The 22,512-nt window shown below is 42.7% G+C and overlaps 1 protein-coding gene across 1 annotated transcript in view; it reads left to right on the top strand.

Annotated features, from left to right (window-relative positions):
* Positions 1–474: 474 nt before the first annotated feature.
* LOC112260416 (neuropilin-1a) overlaps positions 475–22,512 on the top strand; it is a 48,996-nt gene continuing 26,958 nt past the window's right edge. Inside the window, exons 1-2 of the mRNA XM_042328704.1 lie at positions 475–1,170; positions 1,792–1,972. Of these exons, the coding sequence (XP_042184638.1) occupies positions 1,101–1,170; positions 1,792–1,972 (251 nt within the window). The 5' untranslated portion in view covers positions 475–1,100. The remainder of the gene's footprint in view (positions 1,171–1,791; positions 1,973–22,512) is intronic.

The raw sequence follows: 22,512 nt of genomic DNA, 5'->3' as shown, positions 1-22,512 counted from the left end.
TTAGATAACAGTTGGCCGACACACTCTGCTTTAATAAGCAATAGGCTACAGAAAACTGTTACGGACATGGCAGTATTCTTAATGCGTTCTTAATTGGAACAGAAGACAGCTTTCCATATATCAAAATATTCCTCTTAGAATTGAAGTGCCAGTAAAACAATATATAATACTGTAATTGCATAAGAATATAGTAGCCTACTGCAGAAACAAGGATATATCAGAAGCAAGGCATCAAGTGAAGTGCTTAAAGTGATTATTCCGCAAAACCCCTTATGCCATTGTTATAAGGGCCTATTGTTATACGTTCAACGCTTGTTGTTTTTTGAATTTGCGACAGGTAGCGTAAGATTAGTATATCAAAATGAATGGTTCAACTTTGTTTGTCTATTATCTTTATTCCTTCCAATCCAGAACATCTCCCTCTGCTGTGCGCCAGCGGGAGGAGGGCGCACAGTGTCTTTCGCTCCTGCCCACTCTTCTCGTAGTCATCTGTCTGTGCCTGTGTGCGTCTTGGAGCTGGAATTTTGGGAGTGGAAATGCCACTGTTACTTTCACAGTTGGCGTCAAGTCGAATGAGAGTGACCCTCTGACATTCTACTGTGTCGGTCAGACAGCGCGCATCGGAAAAGGGCCGAACCGTTACCGAACGAACGCAGTCAAAAGGAATAGGAATTGGGGCTTTTAGACGGGGTAGTAGTGAGTGGATGAGATATTATTGAATCTTTTAAGTTTATTATTCCACTTTTGATATACAATTATCAGTTATCGATTGATAGGCTAACTGTTGGGGCACTTTAGGCGTCTGGATTTTCGGAATCAACAATTGTTTTCTGCGTTTGGATTATTATTATTTTTATTTTCCTGGGAAATGGCAAGTTCTTATTCTGCGAGAGAAACACGACTTTCCGAGGAAAGAGGAAACAGCAGCTAAATAGGCTACTAAAGGATGCTGGCAACCTGAAGCTGTCAGACAAATTTCTCCTACATTTCTGAGACATTTGTTGTTTTGCTTTGAGGACTATAAAACCGTGGAAATATCAAAGTTTATTTTTATCTTTTTCTTTTTTTTTTTTTTACAGATTTGTGTATTTTACAGTCCAATGATGTATTGTGGATTTATACTGTTATTTTCAACCCAACTCATTGTTGTGGCTTCATTGATTCAAAACGGTAAGTGTAGACTGTTGAAATATCATATTTTCTAACATTGGCCTTATAAAAGCCTTAATTTGGACGATTTGAAATCACGACTCACCTGTTTTCGTCACGTCTACGGAGGTGCACCTAGGCTACAGTACAGGGGTTTGCAAGACGCATCTGAAGCCTAAGCTCTCTCGTCTAAATCAGTTGAAAGTCAACCTTTCCAAAACGGTAGAGTTGATTGGTTATGTATTTATCTAAAGGTATCGTTCCCTCAACAGTAGGAAGAGGGAATACATGATTTTTGTTCCAAGGTGTTCGTTCTCATGTATTGTTTATGGTGTCGGTAAATGGGCACTTGTGAGAGCATGTCAAAAATGACACAAAGTTGATTATTTCTGACTCATATCTCATGCTTCACTAGTTTTGTAACAAGTACACTGGTAAAATGTGTGTTTTTACATCTTCTGTTAATAATTCCCACTGACGATTGGCAGAGCGTTATTGCTCTTTTTTTCTGAATGATAAAATATATATATTTTTAAAGGGACGCCTACAACATCATCTTGTTTCTTCCTGTTCATTCAAAAATCAGATGTCATTTCTCGCTCACGGAATTCGTTCTTAAATAATTATCTCTGTCTGTTTTAGTTGCAGATAAATGTGGAGATAACATTGAGATAACCAATGCAGATTATCTCACCTCGACTGGCTATCCGAACTCATACCCTCCATCACAGCAATGTATGTGGGTGATATCAGCCCCAGAACCGGGCCAGAAGATACTCATCAACTTTAACCCTCATTTTGATCTGGAGGACCGAGAATGCAAGTACGTAAAGCGCTCTTTTTCTGGACGTAGTGTGCTGCCACCTATTGGTCAATATAAGAACTTTATATTCCAAGGACTCCTTCTGGGGCCGTAGGTATCAGAGTAAGAGTGCTGATTTCCCCCCATTTTTTTTTTTTTTATTAATTTAGGTCTACATTGCAAAAATTAAATAAACACTCATACTGTGAGATGCTTGATGCGAACATGGAAGAGGACTAGACTGGAGCATCAACCATTACCTACTTAAGGGTGTTGTCATTTGAGAGGAAATATAATTGGATCGATGTGTTTTGGTTTTATTATTTGATTTGCTCTGTAGTGCTGTCTACAATATTGTTGGGTCAAAGATCACTTATATTTTGCCTAGTCCCTGTCTTTAGCTGTGCTACCTAGTGCCGATCATTGATTATGATTTGGGTCACACATACAGTATCTGACAGACACACACACACACACACACACACACAACAACACACATGCATTCGGCACCTTAGGATAAGTGTGCATTCTCACTAACGCCCATATGATCACAATCTACCATAAATAACCCCATTCGTATATAATGATCCCTTTGTCTGTGTAAATCACAGGCTCACTGACTGTCTTGCACATGGGGTCCTTGACTACTATTAGATCACATTTCACCACCAAGGGACCTATAAAATGTGAGCACTCTTTAGGATTCTGGCAGATACTGGATAGTGTATAGCTTTCTATAAGGAGAGATGTTCTTGGGAACCATGTTGGGAATGCCTTCTGTTCCTTGCTACTGCATCCCTAGGTTTTTAGAGAGCAACCAAGTCTGTGTTTTTGAATCTGATGATAGATTTACTGTAATATTCATTCTGACATACACTACAATACGGTGCCTTCGGAAAGTATTCAGACCCCTTGACTTGTTCCACATTTTGTTGGGTTACAGCCTCATTATAAAATTGATTGAATTGTTGTTTCCCCTCATCAACCTACACACAATACGCAATAATAACAAAGAAATAAAGTTATTTAGACATTTTTGCTAATTTATTAAAGAGAAAGAAATGTAAATGTCACATTTACATAAGTATTCATACCCTTTACTCAGTACTTTGTTAAAGCACCTTTGGCAGCAATTACAGCCTCAAATCTTCTTGGGTATGATGCTACAAGCTTGGCACACCTGTATTTGGGGAGTTTCTCCCATTCTTCTCTGCAGATCCTCTCAAGCTCTATCAAGTTGAATGGGGAGCATTGCTGCACAGCTATTTTCAGGTCTCTCCAGAGATGTGCGATCCTTTTCAAGTCCGGGCTCCGGCTGGGCCACTCAATGACATTCAAAGAATTGTCCTGAAGCTAATCCTGCGCTGTCTTGGCTGTCTGCTTGGGGTTGTTGTCCTGTTGGAAGGTGAACCTTCAACCCAGTCTGAGGTCCTGAGCGCTCTTGAGCAGGTTTTCATCAAGGATCTCTGTACTTTGCTCCGTTCATCTTTGCCTCGATCCTGACTAGCGGAAAAACACCCTCACAGCATGATGCTGCCACCACCATGCTTCACCGTAGGGATGGTGCTAGGTTTCCTCCAGACGTGACGCCTGGCATTCAGGCCATAGAGTTCAATTTTGGTTTCATCACACCAGAGAATCTTGTTTTTCATGGTCTGAGAGTCTTTAGGTGAGTTTTGGCAAACTCCAAGCAGGCTGTCATGTGCATTTTACTGAGGAGTGGCTTCCATCTACCATAAGGGCCTGATTGGTAGAGTGCTGCAGAGATGGGAGAACCTTCCAGAAAGACAACCATCTCCACAGAGGAACTCAGAGCTCTGTCAGAGTGACCATCGGGTTCTTGGTCACCTCCCTGACCAAGGCCCTTCTCCCCCTTTTTCTCAGTTTGGCCAGGCGGCCAGCTCTAGGAAGAGTCTTGGTGGATCCAAACTTCTTCCATTTTAGAATGATGGAGGCTACTGTGTTCTTTGGGACCTTCAATGCTGCAGACATTTTTTTGGTACCCTTCCCCAGATCTGTGCCTTGACACAATCCTGTCTCAGAGCTCTATGGACAATACCTTCGACCTAATGGCTTGGTTTTTGCTCTGACATGCACTGTCAACTGTGGGACCTTATATAGACAGGTGTGTGCCTTTCCAAAGCATGTCCAATCAATTGAAGTCACCACAGGTGCACTCCAATCAAGTTGTAGAAATATCTCAAGGATGATCAATGGAAACCGGATGAACCTGAGCTCAATTTCGCGTCTCATAGCAAAGGGTCTGATTACTTATTTAAATAAGATAGTTCAGTTTTTATTTTTGCATGAATTTGCTCACATTTCTAAATACCTGTTTTCGCTTTGTCATTATGGGGTATTGTGTGTAGATTGATGAGGATTTTTATTTAATTTAATCCATTTTAGAATAAGCCTGTAACGTAACAAAATGTGGAAAAAGTCGAGGGGTCTGAATACTTTCTGAAGGCTCTGTATATAGTGTATAGGATTTATAAGGAGAGATGTAGTTCTTTGGAACCATTGGAACACCGCCAGATTCTCCAGTAAATTAATCACTGTTGACATTGCGTCTCCGAGTTGTAATGCCAACCGAGCCGGTGTTTTTTACTTTGATGATAGGTTTACTGTAATATTTGTTGTGAGGATTTATTTTATAGCTCATAGTCACGGTTTGGTTAATGTGAATGTTGTTTTTGGCTATTAAACAAAAAAAATATCAAATGAGGGGCCGTGGCAAAACCACAGATTCCTACGAGAAAACGTACCCCTTTTCCTTTCATCAACAACATCTGCAAACCAAACTCCAAAACGTGATATTTCAATGTCACCTATAAAACATATGACTGAAACGGTTAGGTTCATTGTCCTACAGTGGTGGCACTGACCCCGGCACACATGTCGGCATGGGTTCGAATCCAGCCCACTGTTGACTCCACCTCCTCCTACCTTTCCTGTCTTCTCTCTACTGTCTTGTCTGTTCAGTAAAAAACCTAGAAAATACAAAAGGAGTGTGACTGCCTCACTGCCTCACTCCTTAATATATATATACAAAAGTATGCGGACACACCTTCAAATTGGTGGATTCGGGCTATTTCAGACACACCCGTTGCTGACAGGTGTATAGAATCGAGCACACAGCCATGCAATCTCCACAGACAAACATTGTCAGTAGGTTGACCCATACTATGGACTTTCAACGTGGCACCATCGTAGGGTGCCACCTTTCCAACAAGTCCTGTTGTGTGCTGCTATTGTGAAGTGCAACACTCACTAGCAAGTTCCAAACTGCCTCTGGAAGCAACGTCAGCACAATAACTGTTTGTCGGGAGCTTCATGAAATGGGTTTCCATGGCCGAGCAGCTGCACACAAGCCTAAGATCACCATGCGCAATGCCAAGCGTTGGCTGGACCAGTGGAAACGCATTCTCTGGAGTGATGAATCACCATCTGGCAGTCTCACGGTCCATACAGAAATGGTTTGTCGAGATCGGTGTGGAAGAACTTGACTGGCATGGACAGAGCCCTGACCTAAACCCCATCAAACACCTTTGCGATGAATTGGAATGCCGACTGCGAGCCAGGCATATAATCGCCAATATCAGTGCCCAACCTCACTAATGCTCTTGTGGCTGAATGGAAGCAAGCCCCGCAGCAATGTTCCAACATCTACTGGAAAGCCTTCCCAGAAGAGGGGAGGCTGTTATAGCAGCAAAGGGAACCAACTCCATATTAACGCCCATGACTTCGGAATGAAATGTGCGACGAGCAGATGTCCACATCATTTTGGTCATGTAGTATATATATATATATATGTACAGTACCAGTCAAAAGTTTAGACACACCTACTCATTCAAGGGTTTTTCTTTATTTTTACTATTTTCTACATTGTAGAATAAAAGTGAAGACATCAAAACTATGAAATAACACATATGGAATCATGTAGTTTCCAAAAAAGTGTTAAACAAATCAAAATACACTACCGTTCAAAACTTTGGGGTATTTATTTGTCACATGCGAATAAATACAACAGGTGTAGACTTTACAGTTAAATGCTTACTTACAAGCCCTAACCGGCAATGCAGTTTATCCACATATGTGGTTCCCACCGTGAAGCATGGAGGAGGAGGTGTGATGGTGTGGGGGTGGTTTGCTGGTGATACTGTCTGTGATTTATTTAGCATTCAAGACACACTTAACCAGCATGGCTACCACAGCATTCTGCAGCAATACCCAATCTCATCTGGTTTGCGCTTAGAGGGACTATCATTTGTTTTTCAACAGGACAATGACGCAACACACCTCCAGGCTCTGTAAGGGATATTTGACCAAGAAAGAGAGTGTTGGAGTGCTGCATCAAATGATTTCATCTGGTTGGTTTGGGATAAGTTGGACCGCAGAGTGAAGGAAAAGCATCCAACAAGTGCTCAGCATATGTGGGAACTCCTTCAAGACTGTTGGATAAGCATTCCAGGTGAAGCTGGTTGAAAGAATGCCAAGAGCGTGCAAATCTGTCAAGAAGGCAAAGAGTGGCTACTTTGAAGAATCTAAAATATATTTGGATTGGTTTAATTAACACTTTTTTTTGGTAACTATATGATTCCATATGTGTTATTTCATAGTTTTCATGTCTTCACTATTATTCTACAATGTAGAAAATAGTGAAAATAAAGAAAAACCCTTGAATGAGTAGGTGTTCTAAAACATTTCACCGGTAATGTACATATCTAAGGGGTCATCCATCGGAATGTACTGGAAAGGAGGCGGATGTCGTTCTACTTGCATGGCAGCCACAGTTTGACTTTCTTATGGCTCATCCTAATAGAAATGTATTGTCTGAACTGAATTCCTCCCTTATCAGATAGAATGTCCGGGGAAGCTGCAGTGCATGACTGCATCCCAAATGTCACCTTATTCCCTATTACACTACTTTTGACACCTCTGGTCAAAAGTATTACACAATATAGGGAATAGGGTGCCATTTGGGATGCAGACCACTAGGTGTCTGCCATGGCTCCCCTATATTTTAATTAAATTACAGAGCCAAATAGAACATACATGTCCCTGTGCCATGGAACATGTCTGTAACTATCCAACCAAAGAATTTGAAACGTGATGGTTCTTTTTGCCTTCAAGCATTAGTCCAAAACATTCGTTTTTTTTTCTTCGAACGAGAGGTCTATAATTATGTTTTCAGTGTGGTGCCCGAACAACAACCTCTCCCTCAACATCAGAAAGACCAAGGAGCTGATCGTGGACTACAGGAAATGGAGGGCCGAGCACGCCCCATTCACATCGAATAGGCTGTAGTGGAGGGGGTTGAAAGCTTCAAGTTCCTCTGTGTCCACATCACTAAGGACCTATCATGGTCCAAATACACCAACACAGTCGTGAAGAGGGTACGACAAAACCTCTTCCCCCTTTAGGAGTCTGAAAAGATTTGGCATGGGCCCTCATATCCTCAAAACGTTACACAGCTGCACCATTGAGAGCGTCTTGACTGGCTGCATCACCGCTTGGTAAGGCAATTGCTTGGCATCTGACCATAAGGCGCTAGAGATTGTAGTGCATATGGGCCAGTGTATCACTGGCGCCGAGCTCAATGGCATGTCATCCAGGACCTCTATACCAGGTGGTGTCAGAGGGAGGTCATAAAAATTGTCAAAGACTCCAGACACCCAAGTCATAGACTGTTCTCTTTGCTACCGCACAACAAGCAGTACCAGAGCGCCAAGTCTGGGAACAAAAGGCTCCTTTACAGCTTCTACCCCCCAAGCCATAAGACTGCTGAACAGTTCATCAAATCTCTACCCTGTCTATTTGCATTGACCCCCTTTTTATTTTCACTGACCCTCTTGAACTGGCTCTCTTCACACTCACTGAACTCTACTCACAGACTCACACATACTATACCGACAGTCTAACACACACACACACACACACACACACACACACACACACACACACACACACACACACACACACACACACACACACACATACACATGGTTAGCAGATGTTAATGCGAGTGTAGCGAAATGCTTGTGCTTCTAGTTCCGACCATGCAGTAATATCTATGTTTAGTCACATTTACCCTACCTACATGCACATTTTACCTCAATTAGCTCAACTATCTCGTACCCCTGCACATTGACTCGGTACCTGTAGTGAGGTGCGCCCTGGCGGCAGAGAAGTCAGGCGCAGGAGAACGGAAACTGATTTACAACGGTGTCGTTTAATATCCATAAACCACCGTCAACAGAACAATACAATAAATGGGTCAAACAAAACCCTGTAAATAACAGCATACTGTTGTACTACAAGAAACAATTATGGACAAGGACATGGGGGGGAACCGAGGGTTAATTACACAACATGGAATTGATGGAATTGGAACCAGGTGTGATGGAAGACAAGACAAAACCAATGGAAAATGAAAAGTGGTTCAACGATGGCTGGAAGGTCGGTGACTTCGACCGCCGAACGCCGCCCGAACAAGGAGAGGGACCAACTTCGGCGAAAGTCGTGACAGTACCGGTATTCCTTGTGTATTGTCTCGTTATTGTTATTTTATTGTGTTACAGAGAAAGAGAGAGGGAGAGGGAGAGGGGAGAGAGAGAGAGAGAGAGAGAGAGAGAGAGAGAGAGAGAGAGAGAGAGAGAGAGAGAGAGAGAGAGAGAGAGAGAGAGAGAGAGAGAGAGAGAAAGAGAGAGAGAGAGAGAGGAGAGAGGAGAGAGAGAGAGAGAGAGAGAGAGAGAGAGAGAGAGAGAGAGAGAGAGAGAGAGAGAGCTAAAATGGAAAGGTTAGAAAGGAGGTTTGCTGGAGAAATCCAGTTTTGAACTCTTCCCTTGAAATCACAGTCGGAACTGACACAATAACATTCATGGAGTGGTCAGATATCAAAATAACATCAATAGGGCTTTTGTGGAGATGCTCTGTGCCTTGAGTCGATATGCCAGCATGACTGTGGCCAATGTGGAGAAGCATCAAAGACAGAGTCTGTGTCCCGGTCAAAATGTTGCACTACACAGGGAATAGGGTGCTATTTGGGATGTAATCCTAAATCTAACCAAAGACAGACTTATCTCACACTGACACTAAAATAGCATGACCGTTTTAAAAATTTGTTTGAACAGTTTCCTCGAGCGTGAGACCATGACACAGAGAGAGAGGGAGAGAGAGAGAGAGAGCGATAGAGCGAAAGGTTAGGAAGGAGGTTTGAATCATACTCATAATCACAGACAGCACTTTGAATCGTTCTGAATCATACTCATAATCACAGACAGCACTTTGATTCATTCTGAATCATACTCATAATCACAGACAGCACTTTGAATCGTTCTGAATCATACTCATAATCACAGACAGTACTTTGAATCGTTATGAATCATACCCATAATGATTCAAAGGAGAAATGCCACATCAGCATGGCCTACTGTTCAATCAGCCGTTTACATTTAGGTTTGGCCTAGCGTGTCAACCTCCAGACACACCAATGTGTTTAGCCTCAATGTGTTCGTTTCAATGGAAGCAGAATGGCTCTTTCCAACCTCTTTCCTCAGCAGTGGATGCAAAATCAGGAAAGGCCAGGTGTATTATTGGATCCAACATGGGTTGTTTGTGGTTTTGCTTCTAAGGAACTAAATTGGGTCATGAACTTCTACAACAATCTGTTTGTTTGTTCTCGGTTCCATGGGCATGTTCCTTTTATTTCACCACTTTGAAGTTGACAGGAATCTTAACAGCTACTGATTATATTAGAGCCTTGGAAGGTCAGTCTGCCCTCCCATCTTGCACGTGAATACCGTTGGTGGCTCCAAATTTACTCACAAGAGTATATCCTGTGTCATTTCGTGACATTGGCCTAGGATACAAGTTTTAAAAACAACCATAACAGATCTCGTAAATCAAAGAGACAGTTTCCTGTACGCACAAATCCTAACTTAAGATCTTTGGCGCTTGAGATTAGAATTTTCACCCAAATCTCCCAATAACATCTATGGAAGATTAATGCGAACATCAGAGTTACGACTGATGTGCTTGTCTGAAGTTACTCTCTCGTGAACTTCAAGTCGTGTATCTGAATCAAATCTTAATGCCAGGATGCAGGGTGATTACAGGACTAAAGGCTGCATGAGGCACACTTCATTTTCCCTTGTTGTCTGTAGTTGACGTAACCTTTGTGGTATGACACATATAAAACAAAACCACAACTGCAGACCTGCAGACTCCCAACCAGCAGTGGTGCTGCTGTTGACCTGGCCAAAGACATTGTCTGAGTACCAAATGGCACCACTATGTAGGGACTATGTAGGGACTATGTAAGGACTATGTAGGGACGAGGTTCTCCTGCTATGGAGAAATGGATACAACTCTAATTGAATGATCCCCTCAGTGTGGTCAATTCATTTCCACTGCGCCACTATGGCTCTGTGGTCATTGTGGTCATCCAGATGAAAGACTTGGGGTTAGTTAGATGGCTGGTGGTGGCTGTTATAGAGCCACAGGCCAGTTAGCGTGATGACCAGTTGCACTATGATCTCTTGGACAGACCTCTGGATTTCTTCTTTTCTGCCCTGAGGCTCTTGCGTTTTCTCATTTTTCTTCTCTACACACATTCTCTCTCTCCCTCTCGCTCTCTCATTGTAGCTGAAGGTATAGAGTTGAAGTCAGATGTTTACATGCACTTAGGTTGGAGTCATTAAAACTCATTTTTCAACCACTCCACAAATGTATTGTTAACAAACTATAGTTTTGGCAAGTTGGTTAGGACATCTACTTTGTGCTTGACACAAATCATTATTCCAATTGTTTACAGACAGATTATTTCACTTATAATTCACTGTATCACAATTCCAGTGGGTCAGAAGTTTAAATACACTAAGTTGACTGTGCCTTTAAACAGCTTGGAAAATTCCAGAAAATGATGTCATGGCTTTAGGAGCTTCTATTAGGCTAATTGACATCATTTGAGTCAATTGGAGGTGTACCTGTGGATGTATTTCAAGGCCTACCTTCAAACTCAGTGTCTCTTTGCTTGACATCATGGGAAATCAAAAGAAATCAGCCAAGACCTCAGAAAAAGTTGTAGACCTCCACAAGTCTGGTTCATCCTTGGGAGCAATTTCCAAACACCTGAAGGTACCACGTTCATCTGTACAAACAATAGTACGCAAGTATAAACACCATGGAACCATGCAGCCGTCATACCGCACCGGAAGGAGACGCATTCTGTCTCCTAGAGATGAACCTACTTTGCTGCGAAAAGTGCAAATCAATCCCAGAACAACAGCAAAGGATCTTGTGAAGATGCTGGAGGAAATGGGTACAAAGTATCTATATCCACAGTAAAAGGAGTCCTGTATCGACATAACCTGAAAGGCCGCTCAGCAAGGAAGAAGCCACTGCCCCAAAAACCGCCATAAATAAGCCAGACTACGGTTTGCAAATGCACATGGAGACAAAGATTGTACTTTTTGGAGAAATGTCCTCTGGTCTGATGAAACAAAAATAGAACTCTTTGGCCATAATGACCATCCTTATGTTTGGAGGAAAAAGGGGGAGGCTTGCTAGCCAAAGAGCACCATCCCAACCATGAAGCACTGGGGTGGCAGCATCATGCTGTGGGGGTGCTTTGCACTTCACAAAATAGATGGCATCATGAGGATGAAAAATTATGTGGATATATTGAAGCAACATCTCAAGCCATCAGTCAGGAAGTTAAAGCTTGGTCGCAAATGGGTCTTCCAAATGGACAATGATCCCAAGCATACTTCCAAAGTTGTGGGAAAAAATGGCTTAAGGACAACAAAGTCAAGGTATTGGAGTGGCCATCACAAAGCCCTGACCTCAATCCTATTGAAAATTTGTGGGCAGAACTGAAAAAGCGTGTGCGAGCAAGGAGGCCGACAAACCTGACTCAGTTACACCAGTTCTGTCAGGAGGAATGGGCCAAAATTCACCCATCTTATTGTGGGAAGCTTGTGGAAGGCTACCCGAAACGTTTGACCCAAGTGAAACAATTTAAAGGCAATGCTAATTGAGTGTATGTAAACTTCTGACCCACTGGGAATGTGATGAAAGAAATAAAACCTGAAATAAATTACTCTCTCTACTATTATTCTGACATTTCACATTCTTAAAATGAAGTGGTGATCCTAACTGACCTTAGACAGGGATTTTTTACTCGCACACGCTTTTTCAGGATTAAATGTCAGGAATTGTGAAAAACTAAGTTTAAACGTTTTTGGCTAAGGTGTATGTAAACTCCCGACTTCAACTGTATGTTTAACTCTGTATAACCCATGTCCTTCCTCTATTAGGGCAAAGTGCACTCCAATAATTTTTACCCCCTGCACAGTGGCACTGCCAGCCTGTTAACATCTTGGGACAATGATCTTTGCAGTTGAACTATTTGTGAACTTCACGACTGGGTTTCACTGAATAGCCACATAATTTGGAGTCACTTACATAAACATGACAGGAGGGGGTGAGTCCCAAATGGCACCCTATTCACTATATAGAAGCTTAAAGGGCCCTGGTCAAAAGTAGTGCACTAAACAGGGAATAGAGTGCCATTTCAGATGCAAAAATAATGAATCATCCTGTGTATAACTAAAGACTTCCTCCAGAGGACTTCTGTTTTAAGCAGAAAACATTCGCTTGATATATAAATAGGTATTAACTGTTCTATAATTCTGATTTTGAGCAATTGTGTTCCTTGTTATTTCTCAAGACTGTTGTCATGATTGTTTGGATGGGTTTTCCAAAGCAAATGTAGTCACTCGCATTGGCTTAAACCAGACGAAACACTGTGCTGTGTCCCAAATGGCACCTTATTCCCTTTATAGTGCATTACATTTGTGGGCTCTGGTTAAAAGAAGTGCACTATATAGGGTGCCATTTGAGACGGAACACTGTGTGTGTTCTGTTTACCCACACACAGACAATGGATGTAAAATGTGCTCTTCAGTCATCTTCAGTCTAAAGTGCATTTTAGTAATCAGAGCATCAGAGGTCCTTTGCCTCCCTACTGATCAGCGGGCTGCAGTGCTGCACAGCCAAATGAAAACACATGTCAGATTAAGGCCTAACGAGCAGATTAACGAGGAGAGAGTTTAGACAAAACTCAGATTCAGAGCAGTGCTGCACTGCGATCTCACAGCTGCTTTCCCTCCATGGATTTACAGAACAGAAAGCACCCACTTCCAGATGTCTTCAGGACTTAGTAAACGCCTCGAGTCACAAGAACTGGGTACCAGACCTGGGTTGAAGTACTCTTTGAAATTATTTCAAATACTTAATCTGTGCTTGATTGACCTTGCCTGGTTTAAATAGACCAATAGAATAGTAGCACACCAAGCTCATCTGTCACTCCAGGCAGGCTAGATCAAACATTCAAAATATTTGAAACGTTTCAAATAGTATTTGAACCCAGGACTTGCTGTCTACAGCATGTTTGTACAAAGCCTGTCCCCCTTGACAGTGAAAGTTCACTGTGAATAGTCATATTGTCCTATTAATGTGTCGACTTTTGAGATACCATGGTAACATGATGTGTATGCGTGTCTGTGCTAACAACAGTCATGAGACACTGAACATCAAACAGCCAAATATAGCAACCTGGTCTCGGAGCATTTCATTTGATATATTTTTTGTAAATCCGAGACACTCCATTTAGTATGATATGTTACGTTTTTTATGTTTTGTATTAATTTGTGGATGTCCATCATCCATTTAGTATGATAAATAAAAAAATACAATTTGTATGATATGTTAAGAATTTGCTAAATGTACAATATTTTACGAATTTGCAAAAATTATAATATGCTACGATTTTGCAAAATATATGATATGTTACGAATTCTAATTTGTAGTGGCTAACATTAGCTAGGCTAGGGGTTAGCATTAGGGGAATAGGGTTAAGGTTAGGAGTTAAGTTATTAGCTAAAAGTAGTTGAAAAGTTGCTAATTAAGCTAAAATGCTAAAGTTGTCCATTATGAGATTCAAACATGCAACCTTTGAGTTGCTAGATGTTCAGGTTATACACCCACCCATCCACCCTGACCAACCACCGACCATTCGTTTTTACCTTTAGTAACCTTCTGTCTTATGTAATCCTACCAAACATAATATATCATACTAATTTGAGTGTCCCAGATTTAGCTTTACTATGTTATGTCTAATCTATGAGACAAAGCTGAAAATGGTGCAATCGTGCTTTTGACTCTGTTTGGATCATGTGATTCTAGCTTTAGGCGATTTCAGAGTGGACAAAAGGTCCATAGGAATGCAGGGAGACGTCTTGCAGCTTAGGTCAGGATCTCTAAGGGGTCAAAGGTGAGTCAGACGGTTGCCCAGTTAGTGTCCTCAGTTAAAGGGAGGATGGTCTATATCACTTCAGCATGGCAGAGGCTGCGTCTCAAATGGCACTCTATTCCCTATACAGTGCACTACATTTGACCAGGGCCCATATAGGGAATAGTGTGACAGATAGGAAGACAGATAGGACGTTATGGTTAGCCGCCCACCAACAGCAGGGACCCTGGCGGAGAATAACTCTCTATCACGAGTGGCATGGAGGAATGCAGTCTAAGGCACGCCTGTATCAGGCGTCACTACTATGCCTTGTATATGCTCCTCACGCAACACAAGGCCCTCAGGCTGACCCTCAAGTCTGTCTGAACTCATAAAGCAGCATTGTTTATTAGGCGGGACCGGAGAGGACCAATGATATGCACTGAGTGTACAAAACATTAAGAACACCTTTCTAATACCTTTCCAAGCCAACCCGTCATATTATAGCCGCTAACTGCTACACACAACCTACATCGTTAATGTCACCATATTAGGTAACCTTGTCACCATCATAGCTAGTCAACATAGCTACTAGAAGTAAACCCGCTACAATCATGCAGCACAGTGTGCAGTCAGCAAGCAGTTTAGCAGTTACACCGTCGGGCCCCGGTCGCAATAAATTAATATAACCAAAAGCTTACCTTGACTTAGAACAGTTCCAGTGGATAGCCATAGCCTGCTAACATAGCACCCCTCTCTATTTCAGATCGGTGTTGGAGTAGGATAAACTAGCTAGGTGCATTCGCTAGCTAAGTGAGTGTTTTTTTAATTTTTTAAAATTTGACAAAATATGAAATCTCACTCTTGCTTTTCCTTAATTTGTTAAGAAATACATTTGTTCAAAACTGTTCAACTATTGTTTTTCTCTCTCTTTGAGTCAACTACTCACCACATTCTGTGCACTACAGTGCTTGCTAGCTGGAGCTTATGCTTTCAGTATTGGATTGATTCTCTGATCCTTTGATTAGGCTGACAACATGCCAGTTCATGCTGCAAGAACTCTGATAGGTTGGAGGACATTCTCCAGAAGTTGTCATAATGAGTGTGTAAGTCTATGGAAGGGGTGAGAAACATGAGCCTCCTAGGTTTTGTAGTGAAGTCAATGTATCCAGAGGAGGACGGAAACCAGCTGTCCTCCGGCTACACCATGGTGCAGAGTTACTGTAGAATTTCATTGTTTTAATCAATTATTTGATGATGTGAATATATTTAGTATAGTTTTATCTTTAAAGGATAACATTTTTAATGTTTCTCTATTTTTATTTTTATGAAATTCACTGAGGAGGATGGTCCTCCCTTTCCACCTGAGGAGCCTCCACTGACTCCAACGTTTCCCACAGTTGTGTCAAGTTGGCTAGATGTCCTTTGTGTGCTGGGCCATTCTTGATACACACAACAAACTGTTGAGCGTGACAAACCCAGCAGTGTTGCAGTTCTTGACACAAACCGGTGTGCCTGGCACCTACTACCATACCCTGTTCAAACACACTTAAATATTTTGTATTGCCCATTCACCTTCTGAATGGTACACATACACAATCCATGTCTCAATTGTCTCAAGGCTTAAAATACTTATTTAACATGTCTCCTCCCCTTCATCTAGACTGATTGATGTGGATTTAACAAGTGACATCAATAAGGGATCATAGCTTTCACCTGGATTCACCTGGTCAGTCTATGTCATGGAAAGAGCAGGTGTTCATAATGTGCATAATATACAGCGAACACTGTTTTGAAGCCACCGTGTCTCCCATGTTGGTTCTCCCTCTCCATTGTGAAAAATATTTTGGAAGCTATGGATATGCATTTATTAATGTCTACATTTGTTTTTACCACGTTTATTCCACTAGACACCTTAATGCATACGGAAAAATTATATAATGTGAGCTAAACATTTAAAAAAAATCTTAAATACATGTCATTTTGTCCTTGAAACATTTAATTGAAATAATCTAGAGTTCTATTAATTCCAATGGAGGACTGCTCCTACTGAGGTGACAAGTGGCTTCGAAACGCATCTCATTGGCCAATACATAGCATCAGCAATCTAGTGTTTATATACATCATTGGAGAGGACAGCATACGTCTTGAATACTTGACTCATTCTCCACACGACTGTGGAGGAGTTGGAGATTAGATTTGTGTCCCAAATGGCACCCTATTCCCTGTATAGTGCACTACTTCTGACCAGAGCCCTATGGACCGTGGTGCACTAGAATCGTAAATAGGGTGCTGTTTGGGATGGAGATCAGATCCCCTGTCCCCCTGGCCACTCAACGGCTTGTAATTAGGAAGGACTAGAGGGCTATCTATCACCACTGACTACACCTGTATCAAAACAGAACAGGCAGTGGACTGGAGTACAGCTGTAGTCTAAAAATAAGAGTTACTGCTGTGTCCTCTGCCTGCCCATGTGGATAGAAGAGAGTGGACATGGTCTGGTCACTCTTGTGAATCAACTCAAAGGTGTTTGTGTTTTTCAGGTGTGCTGTGTAGAAATTGATTATTGACATCTTTCTAATGACCGCCAGGACAAACATTAATGTATTGATAAGTACTTTGTTGTGCTATAATATGGATGAAAAATAGCCTTGATCACCAATCATCATGAGGACTCCAGTCACCATGTCTGTGTTTCCATCTCGGGGTCAGTCAGACACCACAAGGCTGAAACAGAGGTGTTTGTGGGCAGCCGGCTGGAATCACACAGCCCAGTAAGCCCAATTAGGGAACACTGCTTTTCTTTCAGAGAGAAGGTGACAGTGTTTGTCTGCCTGCCTGTCTATCTGTCCGGAATGCATCCCAAATGACACCTATTCCCTACATGGGTACTGGTCAAAAGTAGTGCGCTATATAGGGAATAGGGTGCTATTTGGGATGCAGACTTTGTCTGTCAAGCTGAGCGGAGAGGAGGCCATTACCAGGGGATATTGAGAGGAGGTTGAGGTGGTGAGTTTGAGTTAATTAACATCATATGTTTTGGGGGAGTGGGTTCCGTCTCTGTGAGGTATGTCCCCTCAGGCTCAGGCAGAAAGGGGTGATAAACTTGTCTTGGTGACAAATACTAAAACCATGTCAAAACGCGGCCAGACTGACAGTGTTTATTGCTTTCGCTTAACTCACTTAAATGTGTAGAAGGGTAGACGGTGTGTCATCTGACAAAGGGCTCTTTTCCCGTTAACTCTCAAAGGTATATATGTTTCATTTTCAGTATTTAGACTTGGGTACACACTTTAAATGTTTGTTTAACCTAAACGGTACACTGACTGAGGCATTTGGTATAGTGACACATTTAAGTGGTTGGCCCCCTAGGTTCAATTTGACTGTATTTGTTCAAGGCCTGAATAGACAGGTGTTTTGTAACGTTGTGCTCATTAACAGTGACTTACGCTGTTTCTAGACACCTTAGCTAGACCTGTAAAATGGCGCTCTGTTGTTGAAGACCCAGGTAATTATGGTACGTTGTTTTGTCGACACCCAGCAGGTGAGGATCACCTGCGTGTGGCCGAAATTTGCAATGTCCTGTCTGGTCCTTAAGGGAATCTGTCTATTATCCTCTGCCTATGTACATTGTGTAGCTTTATGATCACCTATAAAAACACGTCGTCGTTAATGCACCAGCCAAGAGATCCTCATAATCAGACAATACCATCAATCAAACTCCAAACATAAAACATACATGAATTATGACGACAATCTTTGCACCTGACTAGTTTATTGGTCACAGACAGTCACAGCTTAGGGCATAAAATGTGTTTCCAATGTTTAAATGAACACTGCATTATAAAATCTATTCATTCTGTTCACGGCAGGCTTTATTTGACCTGTGGGAAGCGTTTTAAGTGGCCTCTTGTAAAGCACTAGTGCCTAGCACTTCAGTGATGTTGTGTATGTATGCCATTTTTATTCATTTGCATCATGCCCCACTCAGATGGACTCGTAAAAGCAGCACCATGGGGAGATAGAATGCAGATGGCTATACAGGCCTGACCTGGGGCTTTCATTGCTCACTGAGACAGCCCTATTAACCAACCAAAAATCTATCCTCACACCCTTGTTAAATAGACTACTTTCCCCCTTATTGTCCAGTAGAATCGCTGGTTAGGTTATTCATGCCCTCTTAGGAGAATGGTCTGGTAAGTGCTTTACTATGGTTCACTACAAATACACACACCCACACACACACACACACTACAATAGCAAGTCCATCTGGGGCTTAAAACAGTAGTAACCTTCTTGTCCTAAAGTAAGGACTTCCTTAACAACTGAATGTGATATTCTAACACAATAATTGTCCTCCTATATCATATATCTTATTACCATTTGGACTATGCTAGTTGTGTTACCCTCCCCACGGCTATATTCTCTCCATCATCTATCATCTGGAAGGCATCATGGGAACGTTTACAAGCCCGGCCAGCTTTTCTTTACTTGCACACACACACACACACACACACACACAAAATACACGCTGGGAATAAATCAGTGTGCCTGCAAGGCTAGCAGACTCCCTCCATCCTCTCCTCTCCTCTCGCTAGAGAAGTCAAGTCATTAGTGATTCCACTGGCAAAGCCACGCTCAGGGTTAATTCAGCCTGCGGTGTCAAACAGGCTGGAAACTGTCGATGGACGGACACACTCTGTCTGAGTCTCAGCTGGGTCCTGCTCCAGGGCAGATGGAAAATGTCTCATCAGACACAGTCAGACATACCGTTAGCCAGACACAGCTGTAACACCATTGCCAGAGACAGAGACACACTTCCAGGACAAACTCACTCACTCCTAGTCACTCCCCCGGCCCTAAAATTAGATGCAACCCTACAGATGGTGTGTCTTAGAACAGAATGCAACACTGTGCCTCCCTGCTGGTGCAGACAGACACCAACCCCTCCCTCCCTTTCTCTCTTTTGTCTTTCTCTTTCGCTCTCTCTCCCTCTCTCTGTCTCTCTCTCCTCGTCCTCCCAACCCCACTCCGTTTGCAGTTCAATTGGCCAAGCAGCTGAGGAGGATGAGCAACCCCATCCTTCCCCCTCTATTTCCACACAGGCAGCAAAAAGAACCCACAGTGAATCCTACAGGGAAATTAAAAAGAGGAGAGGTAGAACCCTTCATTGGTGATCTCTAATCCACCCGAGGATGGGGAGTTTTTTGGGGGAGTGGGACAGAGACAGCCGTCGTCATCAAGCCTGCTTAGACAGCAGCCATGGGATTAGGAAGAGTCAACTATACAGGGTTCAGACAATACTAATTCACCCTTGAGTACCATCCAGTACTTGCAGTGTTGCTGTTTTCATTTTACATATTGATCCCATTATGTGTGATCCGTGGGGTAAACAAAACGGTTAGTGTGTTCACATTGATTCATGTGGTTAGAGTAGATACTATTGGTTCACGTGTTGTCCATATGTTAGCAGGCTGGGTTACAAAGATATACTCTCTCACACACACACAAACACACACCCCAGAGAGGTGCCTGAGAGCCCAATGAGAGAACAAACCTGGCCTCTAGTAGTTGCCTTGAAAAGGGCATTGTCTAAAACCTCACGTCAACAGCTTTTTACAAGGGCTTGTGTTCTTAGCCATGAGAAAACAACTTGTCCACAGAGAGAAATTCCTCTGCCAATGTACCATGATGGGGCTGTCTACGTACAGAATCAAACTCCTGGGCAAACTTGCTGATGAAGTAGCTGTGTGTAAAGCCTAGGATACGTCCCCAATGGCATCCTATTCCCTATATAGTGCACTACTTTTGACCCGGGCCCTGGTCAAAAGTAGGGCACTACATAGGGAATAGGGTGCCATTTGGGGCGTAGCCCTAGACTTATTTTTGCAGGCCAGGCAGAGGCTGTTTCCACAGCTGGCTCAGAAAGGAAAAGGGTTGTTGGCTCGGCTGTGCCTGGAAAAAAAGTAGTATGTTCTCCAAAAGGCACCATGAGCTCATCATTTCATCTCCGCATTTCACACACATACACATGGTCACACATGAGAGAGAGAGAGTGCCTTAACAGTTCACACCCAATTACGTTTAATTGAATTAGGTATAGTATAAAACAGAAGGGTTGGGTTCATGTTTTGTGGACAGATTCACTTTAAACGGGAGTGACAACTTTCGCGAGAACTTTACTTCTGGGTAACCAAGATTAGGGTTGGGTTATCCTCCGCTTGTTCTCAAACACTCACACACAGACGTTACAGTACACACACAAACATGTACGCACATTCTAGTACTGTAGAGATAAGAGAATTCTCTTTTTTATTTTTTTTTATTTATTTCACCTTTATTTAACCAGGTAGGCTAGTTGAGAACAAGTTCTCATTTACAACTGCGACCTGGCCAAGATAAAGCATAGCAGTGTGAGCAGACAACACAGAGTTACACATGGAATAAACAAATTAACAAGTAAATAACACAGTAGAAAACAAAGGGGGAGTCTATATACAATGTGTGCAAAAGGCATGAGGAGGTAGACGAATAGTTACAATTTTGCAGATTAACACTGGAGTGATAAATGATCAGATGGTCATGTACAGGTATAGATATTGGTGTGCAAAAGAGCAGAAAAGTAAATAAATAAAAACAGTATGGGGATGAGGTAGGTGAAAATGGGTGGGCTATTTACCAATAGACTATGTACAGCTGCAGCGATCGGTTAGCTGCTCAGATAGCTGATGTTTGAAGTTGGTGAGGGAGATAAAAGTCTCCAACTTCAGCGATTTTTGCAATTCGTTCCAGTCACAGGCAGCAGAGTACTGGAACGAAAGGCGGCCAAATGAGGTGTTGGCTTTAGGGATGATCAGTGAGATACACCTGCTGGAGCGCGTGCTACGGATGGGTGTTGCCATCGTGACCAGTGAACTGAGATAAGGCGGAGCTTTACCTAGCATGGACTTGTAGATGACCTGGAGCCAGTGGGTCTGGCGACGAATATGTAGCGAGGGCCAGCCGACTAGAGCATACAAGTCGCAGTGGTGGGTGGTATAAGGTGCTTTAGTGACAAAACGGATGGCACTGTGATATACTGCATCCAGTTTGCTGAGTAGAGTGTTGGAAGCCATTTTGTAGATGACATCGCCGAAGTCGAGGATTGGTAGGATAGTCAGTTTTACTAGGGTAAGCTTGGCGGTGTGAGTGAAGGAGGCTTTGTTGCGGAATAGAAAGCCGACTCTTGATTTGATTTTTGATTGGAGATGTTTGATATGAGTCTGGAAGGAGAGTTTGCAGTCTAGCCAGACACCTAGGTACTTATAGATGTCCACATATTCAAGGTCGGAACCATCCAGGGTGGTGATGCTAGTCGGGCATGCGGGTGCAGGCAGCGATCGGTTGAAAAGCATGCATTTGCTTTTTACTAGCGTTTAAGAGCAGTTGGAGGCCACGGAAGGAGTGTTGTATGGCATTGAAGCTTGTTTGGAGGTTAGATAGCACAGTGTCCAATGACGGGCCGAAAGTATATAGAATGGTGTCGTCTGCGTAGAGGTGGATCAGGGAATCGCCCGCAGCAAGAGCAACATCATTGATATACACAGAGAAAAGAGTCGGCCCGAGAATTGAACCCTGTGGTACCCCCATAGAGACTGCCAGAGGACCGGATAGCATGCCCACCGATTTGACACACTGAACTCTGTCTGCAAAGTAATTGGTGAACCAGGCAAGGCAGTCATCCGAAAAACCGAGGCTACTGAGTCTGCCGATGAGAATATGGTGATTGACAGAGTCGAAAGCCTTGGCAAGGTCGATGAAGACGGCTGCACAGTACTGTCTTTTATCGATGGCGGTTATGATATCGTTTGTTAGCTGACCCAGAGTGGTAGGGCACAGGGAATGGTCTATTTAAGAACGAGCTGATAATATTTTAGGTGATAATGTATGAGGTTATAATGTATGAAGTGACCATGTATGAGGCGACAATGCATGAGCCGATAATTTATGGGACGATAATGTGTGAGGTGATATTGTCTGAGGTTCCCATGGAACACTGATAACAGAGGCAGATGAAGTCACCCCTGGAGCATACTGCTCAGTGGGAGTACAAACGTTCTCATGTTTCCTCATCTTCGTTGTCTTGTTATTATAACCCTCCCAGTGGGTATAGACCCTCAGTAGTTACCTCAACTCCCATATCATCCATCCATAGCATTCTACAACGGCCTTTACATCTCAGTAGATTGAGGGCGTGTGGTCAAATCTCTAAACCTAACAAAGGAGT

The sequence above is a fragment of the Oncorhynchus tshawytscha genome, linkage group LG10 (genome assembly GCF_018296145.1).
Source record: "Oncorhynchus tshawytscha isolate Ot180627B linkage group LG10, Otsh_v2.0, whole genome shotgun sequence".
NCBI lineage: Eukaryota > Metazoa > Chordata > Actinopteri > Salmoniformes > Salmonidae > Oncorhynchus > Oncorhynchus tshawytscha.
The sequence above is the reverse complement of the archived record's forward strand: the minus strand, read 5'-3'. Positions and strand labels throughout refer to the sequence as shown.